Source organism: Pseudoliparis swirei, chromosome 11 (assembly GCF_029220125.1).
Source record: "Pseudoliparis swirei isolate HS2019 ecotype Mariana Trench chromosome 11, NWPU_hadal_v1, whole genome shotgun sequence".
Lineage (NCBI taxonomy): Eukaryota > Metazoa > Chordata > Actinopteri > Perciformes > Liparidae > Pseudoliparis > Pseudoliparis swirei.
Window position 1 is genome coordinate 5,308,942 of NC_079398.1, and position 17,426 is coordinate 5,326,367.

At 44.7% G+C, this 17,426-nt stretch overlaps 1 protein-coding gene across 1 annotated transcript in view; it reads left to right on the plus strand.

Moving 5' to 3' along the window:
* The window catches only part of LOC130201142 (gastrula zinc finger protein XlCGF71.1-like), a 41,846-nt gene that overhangs the window by 20,240 nt on the left and 4,180 nt on the right, over positions 1–17,426 (plus strand). The window contains exon 2 of the mRNA XM_056425871.1: positions 14,569–14,581. Coding sequence (XP_056281846.1) covers positions 14,569–14,581 — 13 coding nt within the window. The remainder of the gene's footprint in view (positions 1–14,568; positions 14,582–17,426) is intronic.

Sequence of the window (17,426 nt, forward strand, 5' to 3'; positions counted from 1 at the left end):
CTTCTTTTTTTACGATGGAAGCAGCAAGAAAGACGAGAGTTCCTCTGTCTGGAGCATTTTGAGCTGATCTCTCCTCGTAAGGGATGCACATAGTAATAATAACTATGGTAAATATTATATCCATCCAGCTTCATCTGTGCCCTGTGAAAGGGTATTTCATAAGCACTGTGGATATGTTGATATTGTTTAAATACAAATGTATAAATTGGTGTCCATCGTAACATAAGCACAGTCTCCCGAATGTGTTTCCACTTTTTATTTTGACCCTGTCATTGTATCATAAAGAGTCAAAGACAGAAAACACTGGACAGCGCCCGAGGTTTGATCCCAGGGAGGGAGAGAACATCGTAATCTGATAGATTTGAGGAAGTAACCACTGAGCTAAACCAGTGCAAGAGCTGCAGCAGGAAAGTGGCTTCATGACATAGACTGTACATAAGAAGCTCCCCTCAAGGGGGCGCTAGAGATCCCAAAGGACTCAAATATAAAAAACTAGGGCTGTCAGCGTTAACGCGTTAATCTATGCGATTAATTTGGCCGCGTTAACGCACTAAAATATTTTAACGCACTTTTTTTTTCCAAAACCGCCTCAGTACAGTTTGACACTGTTTCCGTTTTTAAAACAATTATTTCTCCGCGAAAATAAGGAGCATAAATCAGTTTAACTCGTGGATGAATCAGTCGGGTTTCCTCCTGCTCCTCCTTCCTCCCGTCTCCCCCTCTGATACACAGAGGAACGGAGGGGCGACGTGTCGGGGACGGCGCGGAAAGAACTCGTCACACGAAACCTTCACCGTGATTGGTCAATCCGTTTGTCTGTCAACATTTCGGGAAAAAAACAACCAATGAATACTCAGTAAATCACAAAGGACCTCCCACCTCACAGGTAAGGCTCATTAGCAGCCTGTCAGTCAGAGAACCAGAGGACACGGCGCGAGGACAATGAGCCTTATTTCAGAGCTGAGATTGTTCTGGAATGTTTGATGTATAACACGTGGGGGTGTGTCACATGCAAAAGACTTTAAACGGTGAATTTAATTTATTTTGTAAAATGTATAAAATGCCCCCAGCCTCCAGAGGGTTAACGTGACATATGTGAATGTCAGTCAGTTACCAAGGCCACTGGTTCTGCTGTTCAGTGTTAAAGATGACAGGACCAATGGGGTCTCAATATATATATATTTTTTTACTGATCTGATGTTTCACTGAAGAAACAATTTATCATCCACGATATTAAATACCTCTCTGGCACTTTATAGGTAGGAGCCTCTTTGAAAACACAGCTCTGTGTGAAGTTTTGTCTTTAAAAAGAAGGAAACAACTTTTAAGCGCGATTAATTAATCGCAATTTCAAAATGTGCCATTAATTAGTTAAATTTTTTTTATCGATTGACAGCCCTATAAAAAACACATTTACTCAACCTTTTGTTCAAGTCCTTCATCAAATCTCTCACCACTGGACGACTCTCCTCCGCTTGAGGGTTGTGTTTGCTCTCCTCACAGGACACCAGGAGGGAAGATGTTTGTGATACTTACCAGTAAATTATTATTAAATTGATCTAAAGCCTCTTTGTCTGAACTTAACAAGCTTTAGGTTCATTTAACGTTCATTTTTGTTTTATTTTTTCAGCTTTTTAACAGCTTTTATTTCACCTTCACAGCTTTTTGAACCCACAGAGCCGTTGAATAAATAATCCCACGTGACGCTCCTCTGCCAATCCGATCCAGTAGGAGACGCAGCAGCGTTCTGAGCAGATGAGTCGTGGTCATGAAGCCAGTTTCCTGCTGCTGCACTGGTTTGGATCACTGGGTACTTCCAGCACTTCTGAGGAGGGACTGACTCTCATTCTCTCCCCGGGATCGAACCTCTGGCGCTGGCCACTGTTTTTATTTATTCTGAACTGTACCACAATAGCTGATTTGTACATGAAGGTGTTTTTAAAGAGGATGAAGGTGAAGTCAGCGTCAAATAAATATCAGTATTCTATTATAACATTAATATAAATTTGGAGGCTGATTGATTCTGATCCTTTATTCCAAAAGTTAAATCAATTCATTTATGTTGATGAATCTGAGGAGTTATATTTCTTAAAGAAAGTTGAAATAATAAAAACAGAATAACTCAGAAATCAGTCCATGGACACTGCTCCATTGAAGAGGCGTGTCAGCCAAGACAGTCCAACAATGTTCAGCGCCTTCAGCATCCAAGGAGCTTCTCGACCACCTTAGTGACCTCTGCCAGGGGTTTGGGTGAACCCTCCCCGAGTCTTCAGGAGCTGCCTCCTCTCCAGTGGACATGTTGGCCGGGTTTATGAGCTCCGCAAAGTGCTCTTTCCACCGGTCGACGATGGCCCCCATCCACAATAGTGGTCTCTGCTGACCACCAGGGGGCGAGTCCTCTGGTTGTATAGAAGTATATGCTTCATGTGTTAAAGCTGTATTCTCTCTACTGACCACCAGGGGGCTACTCCTCTGGTTGTATAGAAGTCTGTTACATTACATGTCCATAATAAGATGGCGCCGCGGACGGCCGCCTCGGTGTGTTGGTGCGCGATGTTTTTCGTTGTTTTCGTTTTAAATACTGTTTTCTGCTGTGATTCCCGGAGCTCTTTCACCAGAGAAGAGCTCATGAACATCAGGGGAACAACTCCAGCGGATTTATTTCCAACGTTTTTAACTTCTGTGGAGTTACTGGACATTTTTGTGAAAGGTGTGCTCACCTTCGCCACGCCGGTGAGACGCGTCAGAGGGAAGCGTCCAGGGCGCTGTGCAGCTCCGGAACGGGATCTCGTGACAGCGCTGCCGGGCATATTTCTCCAATGTCCGCTCACTGTGCAACAAACTGGACGAACTCCAGCTGCTGGTGGGGAGAGACAGAGACTTCTCCTCATCCTCCGTCTTGTGTTTTACGGAATCATGGCTAAGTGGATCTATACCAGATTCTGCGCTCCAGCTGGCTGGCTTCCAGCTTTTCCGAGCGGACCGGGACACGGAGCTCTCCGGAAAAACAAAGGGTGGAGGAATCTGCTTCTACCTCAACAACGGCTGGTGCAACGACGTATCGGTGATTCTACAGCACTGTTCGCCGGACCTGGAATCATTAATCATTCACTGCAAACCCTTCTACTCCCCACGTGAGTTCGCTTCATTCATCCTGGCCGGAGTTTATATGCCGCCACAGGGAAACGTGCAGGAGGCACAGCGGACCCTCGCCGAACAGATACGGTGTGTGGAGCGGACCTACCGGACTCTTTAGTTATTGTACTCGGGGATTTTAACAAAGGAAACCTCAGCCACGAACTTCCTAAATATAGACAGTTAATGAAATGCCCTACTAGAGAGAAGAGCATTCTGGACCACTGCTACACAACAATCAGCAGGGCCTATCACGTCCCTCGAGCTGCACTGGGAAACTCTGACCACGTCATGGTTCATCTGATTCCCTCATACAGGCAGAGACTAAAGCTCTGCAAACCTGTGGTGAGGAAGTTCAAGAAGTGGACCAGTGAGGCTCTGGAGGATCTACGGGCTTGGACTGTACTGACTGGGATGTCTTCAGGACTGCTACCAACAGCCTGGATGAGTACACAGAGGCTGTAACTTCCTACATCAGCTTCTGTGAGGACAGCTGTATTCCATCCAGCTCCAGGGTGAGTTATAACAACGACAAACCCTGGTTCACAGCGGAGCTCAGGAAGCTAAGACTGCAGAAGGACCAGGCGTTCAGGAGTGGGGACAAGGACCTGTACACAGAGTCAAAATACAGGTTTAGCAAGGCGGTGAGAGATGCTAAACGACTCTGATAAACTGGAACAGCAGCTCTCAGCAAACGACTGCTTCTGTCTGGAGAGACTCAGGCAGATCACCAACTACAGGCCCAGATCACCCCATGAACAACGTGCTTCTGGCAGACGACCTCAATGAGTTCTACTGCCGCTTTGAAAGACAATGGAGCAGTCCTGAGACAATCCCCCACAGCTCCATCAACAAGCCACAGACCATCAACCCATCAGGGGCTCACACCTCTGGAGCACCCTCCACCTCCCCAGCGAAGATCCTCGCCATCCTGGAGAGAGACGTCAACAGGATGTTTAAAAAGCAGAACCCCTGGACTCCGTCTCCCCCTCCACCCTGAAGCACTGTGCTGACCAGCTGTCTCCGGTGTTCCCTGGAAACATGCCACGTTCCAGCCTGCTTCAAGGCCTCCACCATCATCCCCGTCCCCAAAAAACCTAAGATCACAGGACTCAATGACGACAGGCCCGTCGCCCTGACCTCTGTGGTCATGAAGTCCTTTGAACGCTTGGTCCTGTCACACCTCAAGACCATCAGCGACCCACTCCTGGACCCCCTGCAGTTCGCCTACAGAGACACAGTCAACATGGCCCTTCACTACATCCTCCAGCATCTGGACTCCCCAGGAACCGACGCCAGGATCCTGTTTGTAGACTTCAGCTCTGCCTTCAACACCATCATCCCGTCCCTGCTGCAGGACAAGCTCTCCCAGCTGCAGGTGGATCACAGACTTCCTGACCGACAGGAAGCAGCACGTGAGGCTGGGGAAACACGTCTCAGGCTCCCGGACCACCAGGTTCCCCCCAAGGCTGTGTTCTTTCCCCTCTGCTGTTCTCCCTGTACACCAACAGCTGCACCTCCAGTCACCAGTCCGTCAAGCTCCTGAAGTTGGCGGATGACACCACCCTCATTGGACTCATCTCTGGTGGGGACGAGACCGCCTACAGGTGGGAGACTGACCACCTGGTGACCTGGTGCAGCCAGAACAACCTGGAGCTCAACCCTCTGAAGTGGAGATGGTTGTGGACTTCAGGAGGAATGCAGCCCCCCCCCCCCCCCCTCTCATCCTGTGGGACTCCCCCGTCGACGCTGTGGAGTCCTTCCGCTTCCTGGGCTCCATCATCACCCAGGACCTCAAGTGGGAGCTGAACATCGGCTCCATCACCAAGAAGGCCCAGCAGAGGATGTTCTTCCTGAGGCAGCTGAGGAAATTCAACCTGCCAGGGAGAATGATGGTACAATTCTACACGGCCATCGTTGAGTCCATCATCTGCTCCTCCATCACCGTCTGGCACCCTGCAGCCACGGCCAAAGACAAGTGCAGGCTGCAGAGCATCATCCGCTCGGCCCAGAGGGTGATTGGCTGCAATCTGCCTTCCCTCCAGGTCCTGTTCACCTCCAGGTCACTGAAGCGGGCCAGAAAGATTGTCGCTGACCCCTCCCACCCTGGACACTCCCTGTTGGAGTCCCTCCCCTCTGGGAGGAGGCTGCGGTCCATCAGGACAAAGACCTTCCGCCACACCAAAAGCTTTTTCCCGTCGGCAGTCGGGCTCATCAATGGAGCCCGGGTCCCCCACTGACTGACTCTGTCACCCACAGGACTCGTGTTGATTGTTGTTTGTCATGTTTGTCATGTCTAAATGTTGCACCTTCCGCCAAAAAAATCCTCGTTTGTGTAAACATTCCTGGCAATTAAAACTGTTTCTGATTTCTGATATATATGTATATATATATATATACATATACATATATATTTACTAGTGCTGTGAAAAATAACGCGTTAACTCAGTTAATTAAATTACAGGTTTAACTAGTTTTTTTTTTTTAACGCATTTAACGCATGCGCAGAATGAGCTTCCAATCCGTCTGTTGTTGGTCGCCGACGAAAAAAGTCACTTGCAAAATGAGCTTCCAATACACCACTTCAATCTGAACTCTGTCCGCTCTCATGCAGACGGTCTGTTCATCGGTAATGATCCTTCCGCAGGTTCACCTCCGGAAACCTTGTTACGACTTCTACTTCCTGTAGATCAGGGTCTCAACACGCCGATCGGCGTAGTGTTGGTAGATCGATGACATTAAAGAGATTGGCACGCCCCCTGACATGTTCTCTAGAGCACGTCTTTGTTCTTTTATTAAACTAGTCGTCTGTTGTTGATCGTATCTCCACAGCAGCATGTCATTTCTGTCTGTACGTTGCGTTAACACTTATCGATCTCTCGCTCAGCGCCACAGAGTTCCGTGCGAATCGGACCGAGCAAAAAAAAGTCATTTGTCAATCTGTCCACCTGTCCGTGTCCGGGCGGTGAGGTTTCAGCTTTGCAGCGGTGTCCCGCCGTCCCCTTTCATCACGGCCCAGTTCATGAAGAAAACCCACAGTCAGTTTGCCTCAGCAGCTGCTAGAGGAAGACTAGAGGCCTTTAGATTGTATCATGGTGGAGTTAATGGTTGACAAACAAGAGAAACATGTTCTGTTTAACCCTCCTGTTACCTTTACATTTACTAACATATTTTACCCTCGGGTCTGACCCCAGCAATTAAAACCTCCAGAAAATTATTAGAATTAAGATTGCTTCCCAAGTTTAAGTGTGAGGTACTTTATGTTTGTTTGTTAACTACCTAAATAGCCCTTTAAATAAAGAAAAAAGTTGATATTTCTTATATGTTTGACACAGTGAAAAACAGCCTGGGGTCAAATTGACCCCAAAGAACACCGACATTAAACATTGAATGGGGTCAAATTGACCCGAAAGGTAACAGGAGGGTTAAACATTCTGTTTAGGATGAAGATGTATTAATGTTCCATATGGAAGAAAACTGCTAAATAACTGCTGAGTTGCAGCACCATTGTATAGAAGAATGTATAAATGTATATATCCGTCTTTTGTCATAAATCTCTATGTTCTCACAAAATATACCGAGAATATCGGTAATATGTGATTAATCATGATTAATCCACAAAAACCTGTGATAAACCCGATTACAATTTTTAATCGTTTCACAGCCCTAATATATATATATATATATATTATATATATATATATTGATGAAGCCTCCTGAAGCTTTCCATCCAGTTGGTTTGCTCATGGGCCGAAGCTTCATGGCGCTTCATCTGCTCTACTGCGCCATCAAGTGGACAATACATGTAACACAGGCAGAGGGATTACAATGACACCGTGACTTTGTGAAGCTTTGAATTGAAAAAAATGTATGAATGATGTTTGTGATGCCAAAACATGAATTATGAACTTATTAATATGGTGTCTCTCTTTATGATGCAATGACGGGGTCAAAAGAGAAAGTGGGAACACATTCGGGAGACTGTGCTTATGTTGCTGTGGACAACAATTTATACTTTTGTATTTAAAAAATATCAACATACCCACAGTGCCTATGAAATACCCTTTCACAGGGCACAGATGAAGCTGGATGGATATAATATTTACCATAGTTATTATAACTATGTGCATCCCTTACGAGGAGAGATCAGCTCAAAATGCTCCAGACAGAGGAACTCTCGTCTTTCTTGCTGCTTCCATCGTAAAAAAAAGAAGTTTGAATACTTTGCAAACAAATGCGCAATAAAGTCCTGAGTCCACAGAATGTGATTGGGAATCCGTTGCGCTTTAATGACACTTTTATTTCTAATCGAGCACCAAATACGAACCATTTTCTGAATCAGTCACGTGGTACAGCCGGCTGCCGGGGAGAGACAACAAGACGCGGAGTAGAAGATGTCGAAAATGTGGAAGGGAACATGACTATGGGAAATGTGAGGCTGGGACAGAGATCAAATGTGCAAATGCGGAGGTGCACACAGTGTGGCCTCTGGTGGGTGTGAGAAGAAAGAAGGGGTAGTGCAGCAGCTGGAAGTGAAAATGAATATATCATGCAGAAGCAGCAAAGATGGCTCAGAGGAAAGTGGGGGGAGAGAGGGGCTGAGATGTAGTAAGGAAGGAACCGGCTCAACAGCCAAGTGAACAACTGTCGACTAAGAGTCAAAGGGGAGATGAGAATATAATGGCAGTAAATAAGGAGAACTTTGTGTTTTTCATGGCAGAAGTGGTTAACTGCACATTCCAGGCTAAAGGGAGATCTGAGAAAATTGAAATAATAGTAAAAAGTGCAGCAAGATACTTAAATATTCACGGAATAACTGGGATGGCGGTACAGGAAGAGCTGAGGAAACAGGGGCAGTTAACCAAAGAATCATGCTCACAGGATTAATCATCATGTTAATTCTACAATGGAATGCTCGGAGTTTGTTGGCAAATGGACAAGAGTTCAAAAAATATGTTGGGGATATTCCTAGTAAGCCAGGTGTCATATGCATACAGGAAACATGGTTAAAACCAAATTTGGACTTCAGACTAGCTGGATATGCGTGTGTTAGGTGTGATAGGGAGGGTGGTCAGGGAGGAGGATGTGCCACATTTATTAGTGAAGACGTCACATTTAGAGAGATGAAGATAGGGACCGAGCTCCAATATGTAACTGTGGAGATCTGGGCAAGGGAAGGAGAGGTCATAGTTGTACATTTTTATAATCCCTGTAAAAAATTAGAGGTGAATAGATTGGCACAAATTGAAAGGATAGGTGGCAACAAGGTGGTGGTATGTGGAGATTTTAATGCACATAGTACATTATGGGGTGGAGCAAGAACAGATCTCAATGGGGAGGTAATGGAAGAGTTACGAGAGGAACACAATTTGGTTTGTTTAAACGATGGCAGAGGGACTCGATGTGCACACAGGGAACATGTCGGCGCTAGACTTAACCATGGTATCGAGGAGTTTAGCAGGGATATGCGAGTGGGAGGTAGAAGAGGAAACATCAGTGGGCAGTGATCATTTTCCAATAAAGTGTAAAATAGCATCACAAAGGAGTAAGGAACAGGGGGAGTGGATCGGTAAGTGGGTGTTTAATAGGGCAAAATGGGAACTTTTCAAATATATATGCGAGCAAGAAATGGATAAAATAGACTTAAATGAAGATGTCGACGAGGTTGATATAAAAATGACATTTACAATACTGGAAGCAGCAAAACAAGCAATAGCTAAAAGTAAAGGAAGGATGAAAAGAAAGGGGTCCCCTGGTGGACAGAGGAATGTGGGAGAGTAGTGAAAGAAAGGAACAAAGCTCTGAAGGTATTAAGAAGATCGCATAATTTCCAAACTTTAATAGAATACAAACACGCACAAGCAAAGGTTTGTAGAATCATTCGTAAAGCAAAAAGGGAAAGCTGGCAGAATTATTGTAGCAGAATTGGAAGAGCAACACCTGTGGGAGAGATTTGGGGGATGATTAGAAGCAAGAGAGGAATTAGGAAAGTGTGGCAGTATCCAGTGTTGAAGAGGGGGGAGGAAACAGCAGCGTCAGATGGGGAGAGGGCAGAGATGATGGCAAAAGCACCAACAGAAATCCACAGCTCTGCCAACCTGACGGTAGAAGGTAAGAGAGGACGGGAAAGGACGCAATCAGCTCACCCCGATGTTCTTGGAAAGAGAGACGATACTAATAGTCCTAGTGATGCCCCATTTACCTTAGAGGAACTGAAAAGAGCAATAGAAAGAGGAGGACTTACATCACCAGGAAAGGATGACATGTGTTATATAATGCTGGAGCATTTAGGTAGTATAGCAATGATGAAATTGTTATTTTTTTATAATAAGGTTTGGCAAGTGGGGACACTACCTAGGTCTTGGAAAGAAGCTGTGATTATCCCAATCAGGAAACCAGGTAAAGACTCATCAAACCCAATGAATTACAGACCCAGAGCACTAACATCCCATGGAGGTAAAATAATGGAAAGAATGATTACAGATAGATTAGGATTTTATATGGAGTCCAGGGGAATGATATCACCTCATCAAAGTGGATTTCGGAAAGGTAGAGGTACTATGGACCCAATTATTTGTTTAGAAACAGAAATCAGGAAGGCCCAGGTGAATAAGGAGTCAGTGATGGCTGTGTTCTTTGATGTGGACAAGGCTTATGATATGGTTTGGAGGGAAGGGTTATTGATAAAATTAAATATGATAGGAATAGGGGGGAGAACATATCATTGGATTAAAGATTTTTTAATGAACAGGTTTATTCAAGTCAGAATTGGGGCAGCACTATCTAGACGATACCTGGTAGAGAATGGTACTCCACAGGGTAGTGTCATTAGTCCCATACTGTTCTCCATCATGATAAATGATGTGTTCCTTCAAGTCCAGGGTGATATTGGCCGATCTCTATTTGCTGATGATGGAGCACTGTGGAAGAGGGGGAAGAACATAAATCACATTAAAGGTAAAGTCAGTGGCGGGCCGTCAGCAGTGTTAGTTCAATGAACGATCGGAACTGAGCGTTTCATTTTGCGATTGATGAACGTTTAGAGAACGCGGCGTTGGTGCTCATTCATAGTTCATATTAGGTTGCGAGGTTGCAGATTTTCTCAGACCCCAGGCGAAAACCAGTTAAAACTCACCGTAAATACGTCTGAAAATGTAGGATGAAAACAACCCAAACTGGCCACCCACTAACAAATACGTCATCAAATCGCGTCACATAGATGGAGTTAGCACGATGAAAATGGATGAAGACAGCGCCACGCTTACGCCTATTTAAAAGACTTTTATACAAAAATCGGAACTGACCCAGACAACAAAACTTAACGTTTGCTTGTAAACAATGCCCGCCTGGTTTACAGAAGAGAGTGAGGACATCGTCATCCACAGCAAACCTCAAGCGGCACATTGAGCTAAAGCACCGGCTAGCCTAGCAAGGTACGTGCGTGTTTATAAAAACACAACAGCAACTGCGAGCCAGAGCAGTTCTAATGTCCCACACAGATGGCATTAACCGCATTCAGTAGCGGCTCCGGTTTCTGTCACCCAACCGCAGCTGGACAACTTGGTGATGCAGTATATTAGAGACCTGCAGCCTTTGAGCAAAGTTGAAGGCCAGCTTTCATCAACTTAAGGTTGCAGCCATCCAAAAGGTGCCATCAAGAAAAAAGTACAGACACTGTTGAACAAGAAATATAAAGAAAACATATGTGAACTTAGGCTAAACTCTCTGACCTCGAAGTTGTGTGCACAACAGCAGATTGCTGGTCAGCTGTGAATAAATCATTCATGGGCATCACTATCCACTGGTTAAACAAATATGATGTTTCTGAGAGACTCTGCAGTACTGGCATGCGCGGATTAAAGGAGCACATACATGATGTATTGGCAAAAGTATTGTCAGATGTCAACAAAGAATTAAAATACACAACAAGGTTGTGTGTACAGTAACAGACAATGCTGCAAATTTTGTCAGCTCAACTGTTTTGGGATGGATGTTGTTCATGACACTGAAGAGCCAGAGACTGTTGGAAGTGAAGATAGTGAACCAGAGTCAGCTGCTGCTGCTGCCAGTGAGAGCTCAGACGAAGATGACCAGATGGAGCCTGAGCCTCTCTCAGATCTGAATCATCCTTCTCTCCCCTCACAGAAGGTGCATGGCTCACACCCTGAATCTAGTGGCCAAAGATACCGAAAAGGTAACTGAAAACGCTACAAAGCAATGTCAAGGGCTGTTTTTGAAAGCATCTGCTCTGCTCTGGAACAGGGTTGCGGAGTCCAAAGGCTTCTGATACTGTGGAGGAAAAGATTGGGATTGGCTTTGTTGTGCCAAATGACACAAGATGGAACTCTGTATTTCTGGCCATGGAGACTGTCTCGCATTGCAACATTAACTACGAAGGCAGAAATGAATGTGGCTGTCACCTCTGCAAATGATGCAACTCCCCTACATGAAGAGCTGATCCTGCACACTGTGAGTGATGAGTTTGGCCGGTTTGTCGATTCTCACCAGATGAAGTCAACTTCATACACAATTTTGTAGATGTGATGAGGCCTTTGGCACTGGAACATCCTCCAAGCAGAGAAGAACATCTATCTTGGGTACCTGGCTCCAACCATTGTACTGCAACTGCAATGTCATATGAATGACCTGTTGGATGAGAGCATGAAAACCCACTGCTGCAGAAGGTCTCATTACATGCCGTCCCCTTATAAAGAGCATCTTGCAGTCACTGAGCACAAGGCTGGCAGGTCTTCTCGAGAAGAGGAGCACATACTGTCTGCTATGCTGATGCCAAGATTCAAGGGAGACTGGGTCCAAGATGAGGAGAAAAGGATACAGTACAGATTGATGCTGAAACGAGAATTTCAAAGCTTCCACTCTGATGACTCGATGCAAGAGACTCAGGTCAATCCCCATCCAGTGGTGAAAGTGACAAGAAAGATCCTGCAGTTTCATTCTTTACGTTTAACAAACACGCTCTGCAGGTTTCTCGGAAAACTGAAGTGGACACTTATTTGGATGCCCCAACCACAGATGGGTTGGACGAATACATGACATTTCCAAAACTGAAAAGGCTGTTCCTAACATACAACACTGCACTGCCCTCAAGTGCACCAGTAGACTCTTCAGCATCGGTGGTCAAATATTCAGGTAGGGATGAACTGTGATTATATTCCATAATTACTATGCTTTAGTAATAATAATAACAGTAAATATCCATCCTCAGTCAGTCATTGTTCTGTCTTGGTGATATCATTCTAAAGCTTATGCAGCAAATAGTAATTGTGGTTTTCAATATAAAATGTCAGCCAAATTATTGTAGTGATTGCATCAGTACACAATTCCTTTAATACATATTACTGTTACTATTTTGCCACAATAATGATGATGTTAAAAATTCTTATTTAATCTCATTCAGACCCAGGAGAAACCGGCTGGGAGATGCAAACTTTGAGAGGCAGCTGATCTTGAATGCTAACAAAAAGATTTGAAGGTATTTGTTGTGACCTGTTTTTTGGGCTATAGAAGTACAATGTATTGCCAATGGAGATGTGTATATGGATGTGCAGAGGCTAGCTGCATACAAATAACAGCCTTTCTTGTTTTTGCAGGAAGAAAGAACCGCAGATCCACCATTGCTTTCTTTAGGTCACTTTTCAGTATAACTGAAATGGAATTTGAAAATGATTTGAAATGAAAAACATTTGCATCTTAAAGGACTATAGTCTTGTTTTGTTTTCATAATAAAGACCATTCAAGCAGCAAGTTTTTCCTCACGTTTTGAGAATATACAGTAGGGCTGAAAGCTGCAGGTGCCATTAATGTGGACTGAATGGGTGGCAACAAAGCGTTAGGGAAATGACAGTATTTTGAGGGCTGTCGCTTCAATGCTAATATAAACCCTGGTTAGATAAGGATTCAAAATTGGATACGAATATGAATCTGACACATAGTTTCAATGTTAAAACTGATAAACAATAATTGCTGTCTGTGGTTCTCTACGGCCGTGGCGGCAATAATGTGGACAAATAATAGCTCCCAGCAAAATGTTAAAAAAAAGAACTAAAAAGAATTAATAGTTCATTTTTGAAACCATGAACTTTAGTTCATATTTTTGAAATATGAACTATGAACTGAACTAGTTCATTTTAAAATGTGTGAACTGAACTTTGAACTAGTTCATTTTCTACGTGAACTTTCCCAACACTGGCCGTCAGGGCCAGCAAGGCCTTCTCTGCTGGCCTAAACATCATCAGAATATATATTTTTTTCTAAATATATTTCCCCACAAATATGTATTCAATTATTTCCCAGAGTAAGAGTTATTCTCTTAATTTCATAGCGTTCCTCTTGGTTGCGCTGCTGCCAGCGCCAGGTTGAGATTTGGAGGGCTGGTCTATGTTAGATCTTTCATCCAATCATATTCAGCCATCGTGTGTTGCCAGGGGGCTAACATCTGCCCTTAGGCCTTCAGAATCAACATTGAAGGCGCTGGTAGCTTCAAGTGAATGGGAATGACGATGTTGTGTCAACCAATCAGCTTTAGAGTTGGCTCCTCTAGGCCTCTCGAAGGCCCCGGAAGCGGCACAGGAGCCAGCTAGCAGGCGGAGTGCCGTGCGCCTTTGATTGGATTACCAATATTGAGAGGCGGGTCCTATGGGCAGGTAGATGCAAAACCTCAGAACTAGGAAACTGAATTTGATAAAGGAATTAATTCATGGACTACAAATCTGTTTTTTCAACCCACAATGGCGGAAGGAGGAGAAGATGTCGATTTGGTCGAGCATATACTTGAAATCTGCTTTGCGCGATGCCCTGTTTAGTGAACAAACGAGTGCGTCATGCGCCGATTCTGCAGCGAGACGGAGACGGAGCCGAGAGAAATGACATGCTGTTGTGTAGATATCGATCAACATCAGACGGCTGTTTAGTTTAATAAATGAACAAAGACGTGCTATAGAAAATAATGACGGGCCAATTTTTTTAATGTCATGCGATCTACCAATACTACGCCCGACGATTGACGTGCCTGCAAGAGCCATGGCATCATAATGATAGTAATAAGAGGTGGATTAATTCGGGTGGGACTGTGTAGGACCTCACTGAAGGCCCAGGCCCACGGCCCACGGCCCGCCACTGGGTAAAGTACAAGAGGCTGTGAAAGTGGTAGAAAGATGGTTTTATTCATGGGGATTCAAATTTTCTGTGGGGAAAACTAAAACAATCATGTTTACTAGGAAAAGAGGAGTTGATGCTCAGATAAAGATGTACGGACAAAAGATTGAAGAGGGGACCACAAGTCCTTCCTTCCTGCTGCTGTCAGGCTGCACAACAAACTGCAGGAGATCCTGGAGATCCTGGCAAACTCAGCACTTTACTTTGTTTTCCCTTTGTATATTTAGTTTCCTCTGTATATTTAGTATTTTAGTTTAGTATTTAGTATTTAGTATTGTTATTGTGTTTTATTTTTATTAATGCTCTAACGTGCACCGCTGCTGTGATCCTGAAATTTCCCGACTGTGGGACTAATAAAGGATTATCTTATCTTATCTTATTCACTTCACATAGCAGGCAGGATTTAATTAATGAAAAATATGAAACACTGTTCCGTCTAAAGAATATGGGTTTTGTCGTAGCATTTATGTGGGTACCAGCACACTGGGGGGTGCAAGGAAACGAAAGAGCAGATACACGAGCAACACAAGCGTTAGAAAGGCAGCACAAGACGGACATTTTACACAGCAAAGCAGAAGTTAAAACAATTATCAAAAGAAACATTATTAAGGAATGGCAGCATAGTTGGGATGTAGGGGAAACAGGAAGACATCTGTATGCTGTGCAGAGGGAAGTTGGCAAAGGGAGGCCAGCTAGAAGAACACAGAGGAACCAGACTGAGGATTGGGCACACAAGGCTGAACAAAACAATGCATCTCGTAAATAAACAGCCAACAGGACGATGTGAGCGCTGTCAAGGACCAGAATCTGTAGAACATATAATCTGTCATTGTCAGAAATACACACTTGAGCGACACATGTTGAAGAGGAAGCTGGGAGTGGAGGAACTAAATCTAACAGATGCGTTACAATTGGGGGCAGGACAGGTATTACAATATGTGAAAGAAACAGGATTAAGCAATAGAATTTAAAGCACTGACAGTTTTGAATCTCCCTTTTGTTTTGTTTGTTTTATTGATTTTGTTTTGTGGGTATTTTGTTGGGTTTGGTTTTGTTTGTTTGGTTTTGTAAGGGGATAGGGTCTCTGGTCCACACTCCACTACAGGAGGTGGCGGAAATGCACCGTTCACTGGATGCCATCCGCCAAAAAATTTAAAAAGAAGAAGAAGAAGAACCCTGAGCCGCTCGTCATCAACAGGCGCCTCGACATCCGCTTCACGAAACATCTTCCTGGCGCCTCGTGTGGAAGCCTCGAGACAAAGGACACGTCGCTGCCCACCAGAGCCCGGATGTGCGGACACACGTGTTGAAGTGGACTTTGTAGAAAGTGTAACCTCAGACTCACGAAGCTCGCGTCGCGTGGCAACAGGAAGGAGACGGAGACGGAACTCGGCCACACGGCGCGAGTCGCAGCGACTCTCTGGAGACTAAACGGCGCGTCTCATCGCCCACGATGCCCACGTGACCCTGTGCGAGCGACTCTGTGTTGTTCCGCTTCATCGGAAACGTCCAGATTGCCTCGTGTCCTGCGGAGCTCATGACGTCATCGTGCCAGCAGGAGATACACGGACCCGAGCGGAGCCGAGCGACGCCGAGCGGAGCCGAGTGAGCGGAGCGTTTTTAACGGAGCTGTCTGGAGGAAACGTTTCTGAGCTCGTGAACATGTCTAAAGCCCAAATGCTGAGAGGTTTAGTCAACCAGCGACTCACTGCGGCTGCGCAGGAGATCTGCGGGCCGTTTGAAGGAACGATCGCAGAGTACGAGGAGGAACTGTGTAGTTTAAAAGAGGAGAACGAGCGGCACCGGAAGCTGCTGCACGCCGTGTTCAACCCGGAAGTCCGGTTGCAACGAGCAGGTGGGTTCTCTTTGTTTATCACGTTAACCTGATAGTGGGGCAGATGGTAGAATAATCGTGTAATTTATGATGACAGCACGACATTGTGTGGAGTTGTTCTCCAGAGGTCTTCTGCCCGATTTTTTGTCTCTATTCTTATGTTTCTAAGTGCTAATTTTAAACATGCTAATTTATTAGACTTATTACGATACATCTCACAGGTACTGATTGTACTTTTACTGTACTACATCTCAGAGGTACATATTGTATTGTTACTGTCCTACATCACAGGTACATATTGTATTGTTACTGTACTACATCAGAGGTACATATTGTATTGTTACTGTACTACATCAGAGGTACATATTGTATTGTTTCTGCACTACATCAGAGGTACATATTGTATTGTTACTGTACTACATCTCAGTACAATCACTCAACAAAAAGACTTTGTGGTTCTGGCTTCTCATTGGTGGAACGAGCTCCCCACTGACATCAGGACAGCAGAAAGTCTACAACTAAAAACACCTTTTCCGACTACCTTGAATAAAAACAGATTAGCACTTCAGTGTCACTTGATTGGCACTTAGTTATGGTATTACTTATTGTATTATGTTACAACTCATGGAATTACTTATTGTATTACTTATAATAATAATACTGATGGTATTACTGATGGTATTACTGATGGTATTACTTGTAGTATTACTGATGGTATTACTGATGGTGTTACTTATAGTATTACTGATGGTATTACTTGTAGTATTACTGATGGTATTACTGATGGTCAACCCCTGCTTTCACCACTGTTCTTCTCTTTGCCTCCACTCTGGCCCAACACTGATGTGGAGCTGAGGTGTCAACCAGTGCATACAACCTGCAACTCTGGTGTCCTTCAACAGCCGCTGCTACTCCTTGCTTCTCTGCATAGATCTCCCGAGCCTTCACAGTTGGGTTTCCACAAACCTCTCTTGTGTTCCAGGATCTCAGATCTTGTATCAGGGAGTCGTTAAAAGTACAATGTTGTTGGTCCCCCTGGTGGCGAGTACGGATGCAGGACTTTGAACCAACGTCTCCTTTGGTGGATGGTGTCATGCAGAGGTGTGATGTCATCATCTACCCTGCCCCACCAGACCCTTGCTTCCTTTTCAGTGTCTCTTTAGTCTCCAGTTGAATCATTTGGTGACTAGTGGGTGTGGCACATTTCTGTTCGGTGGATACAGTTCGCTTTCAGCTGTTGGATCTGGGCACCCCTAATTTTGTGTCTCTGGTCCCGTGGATC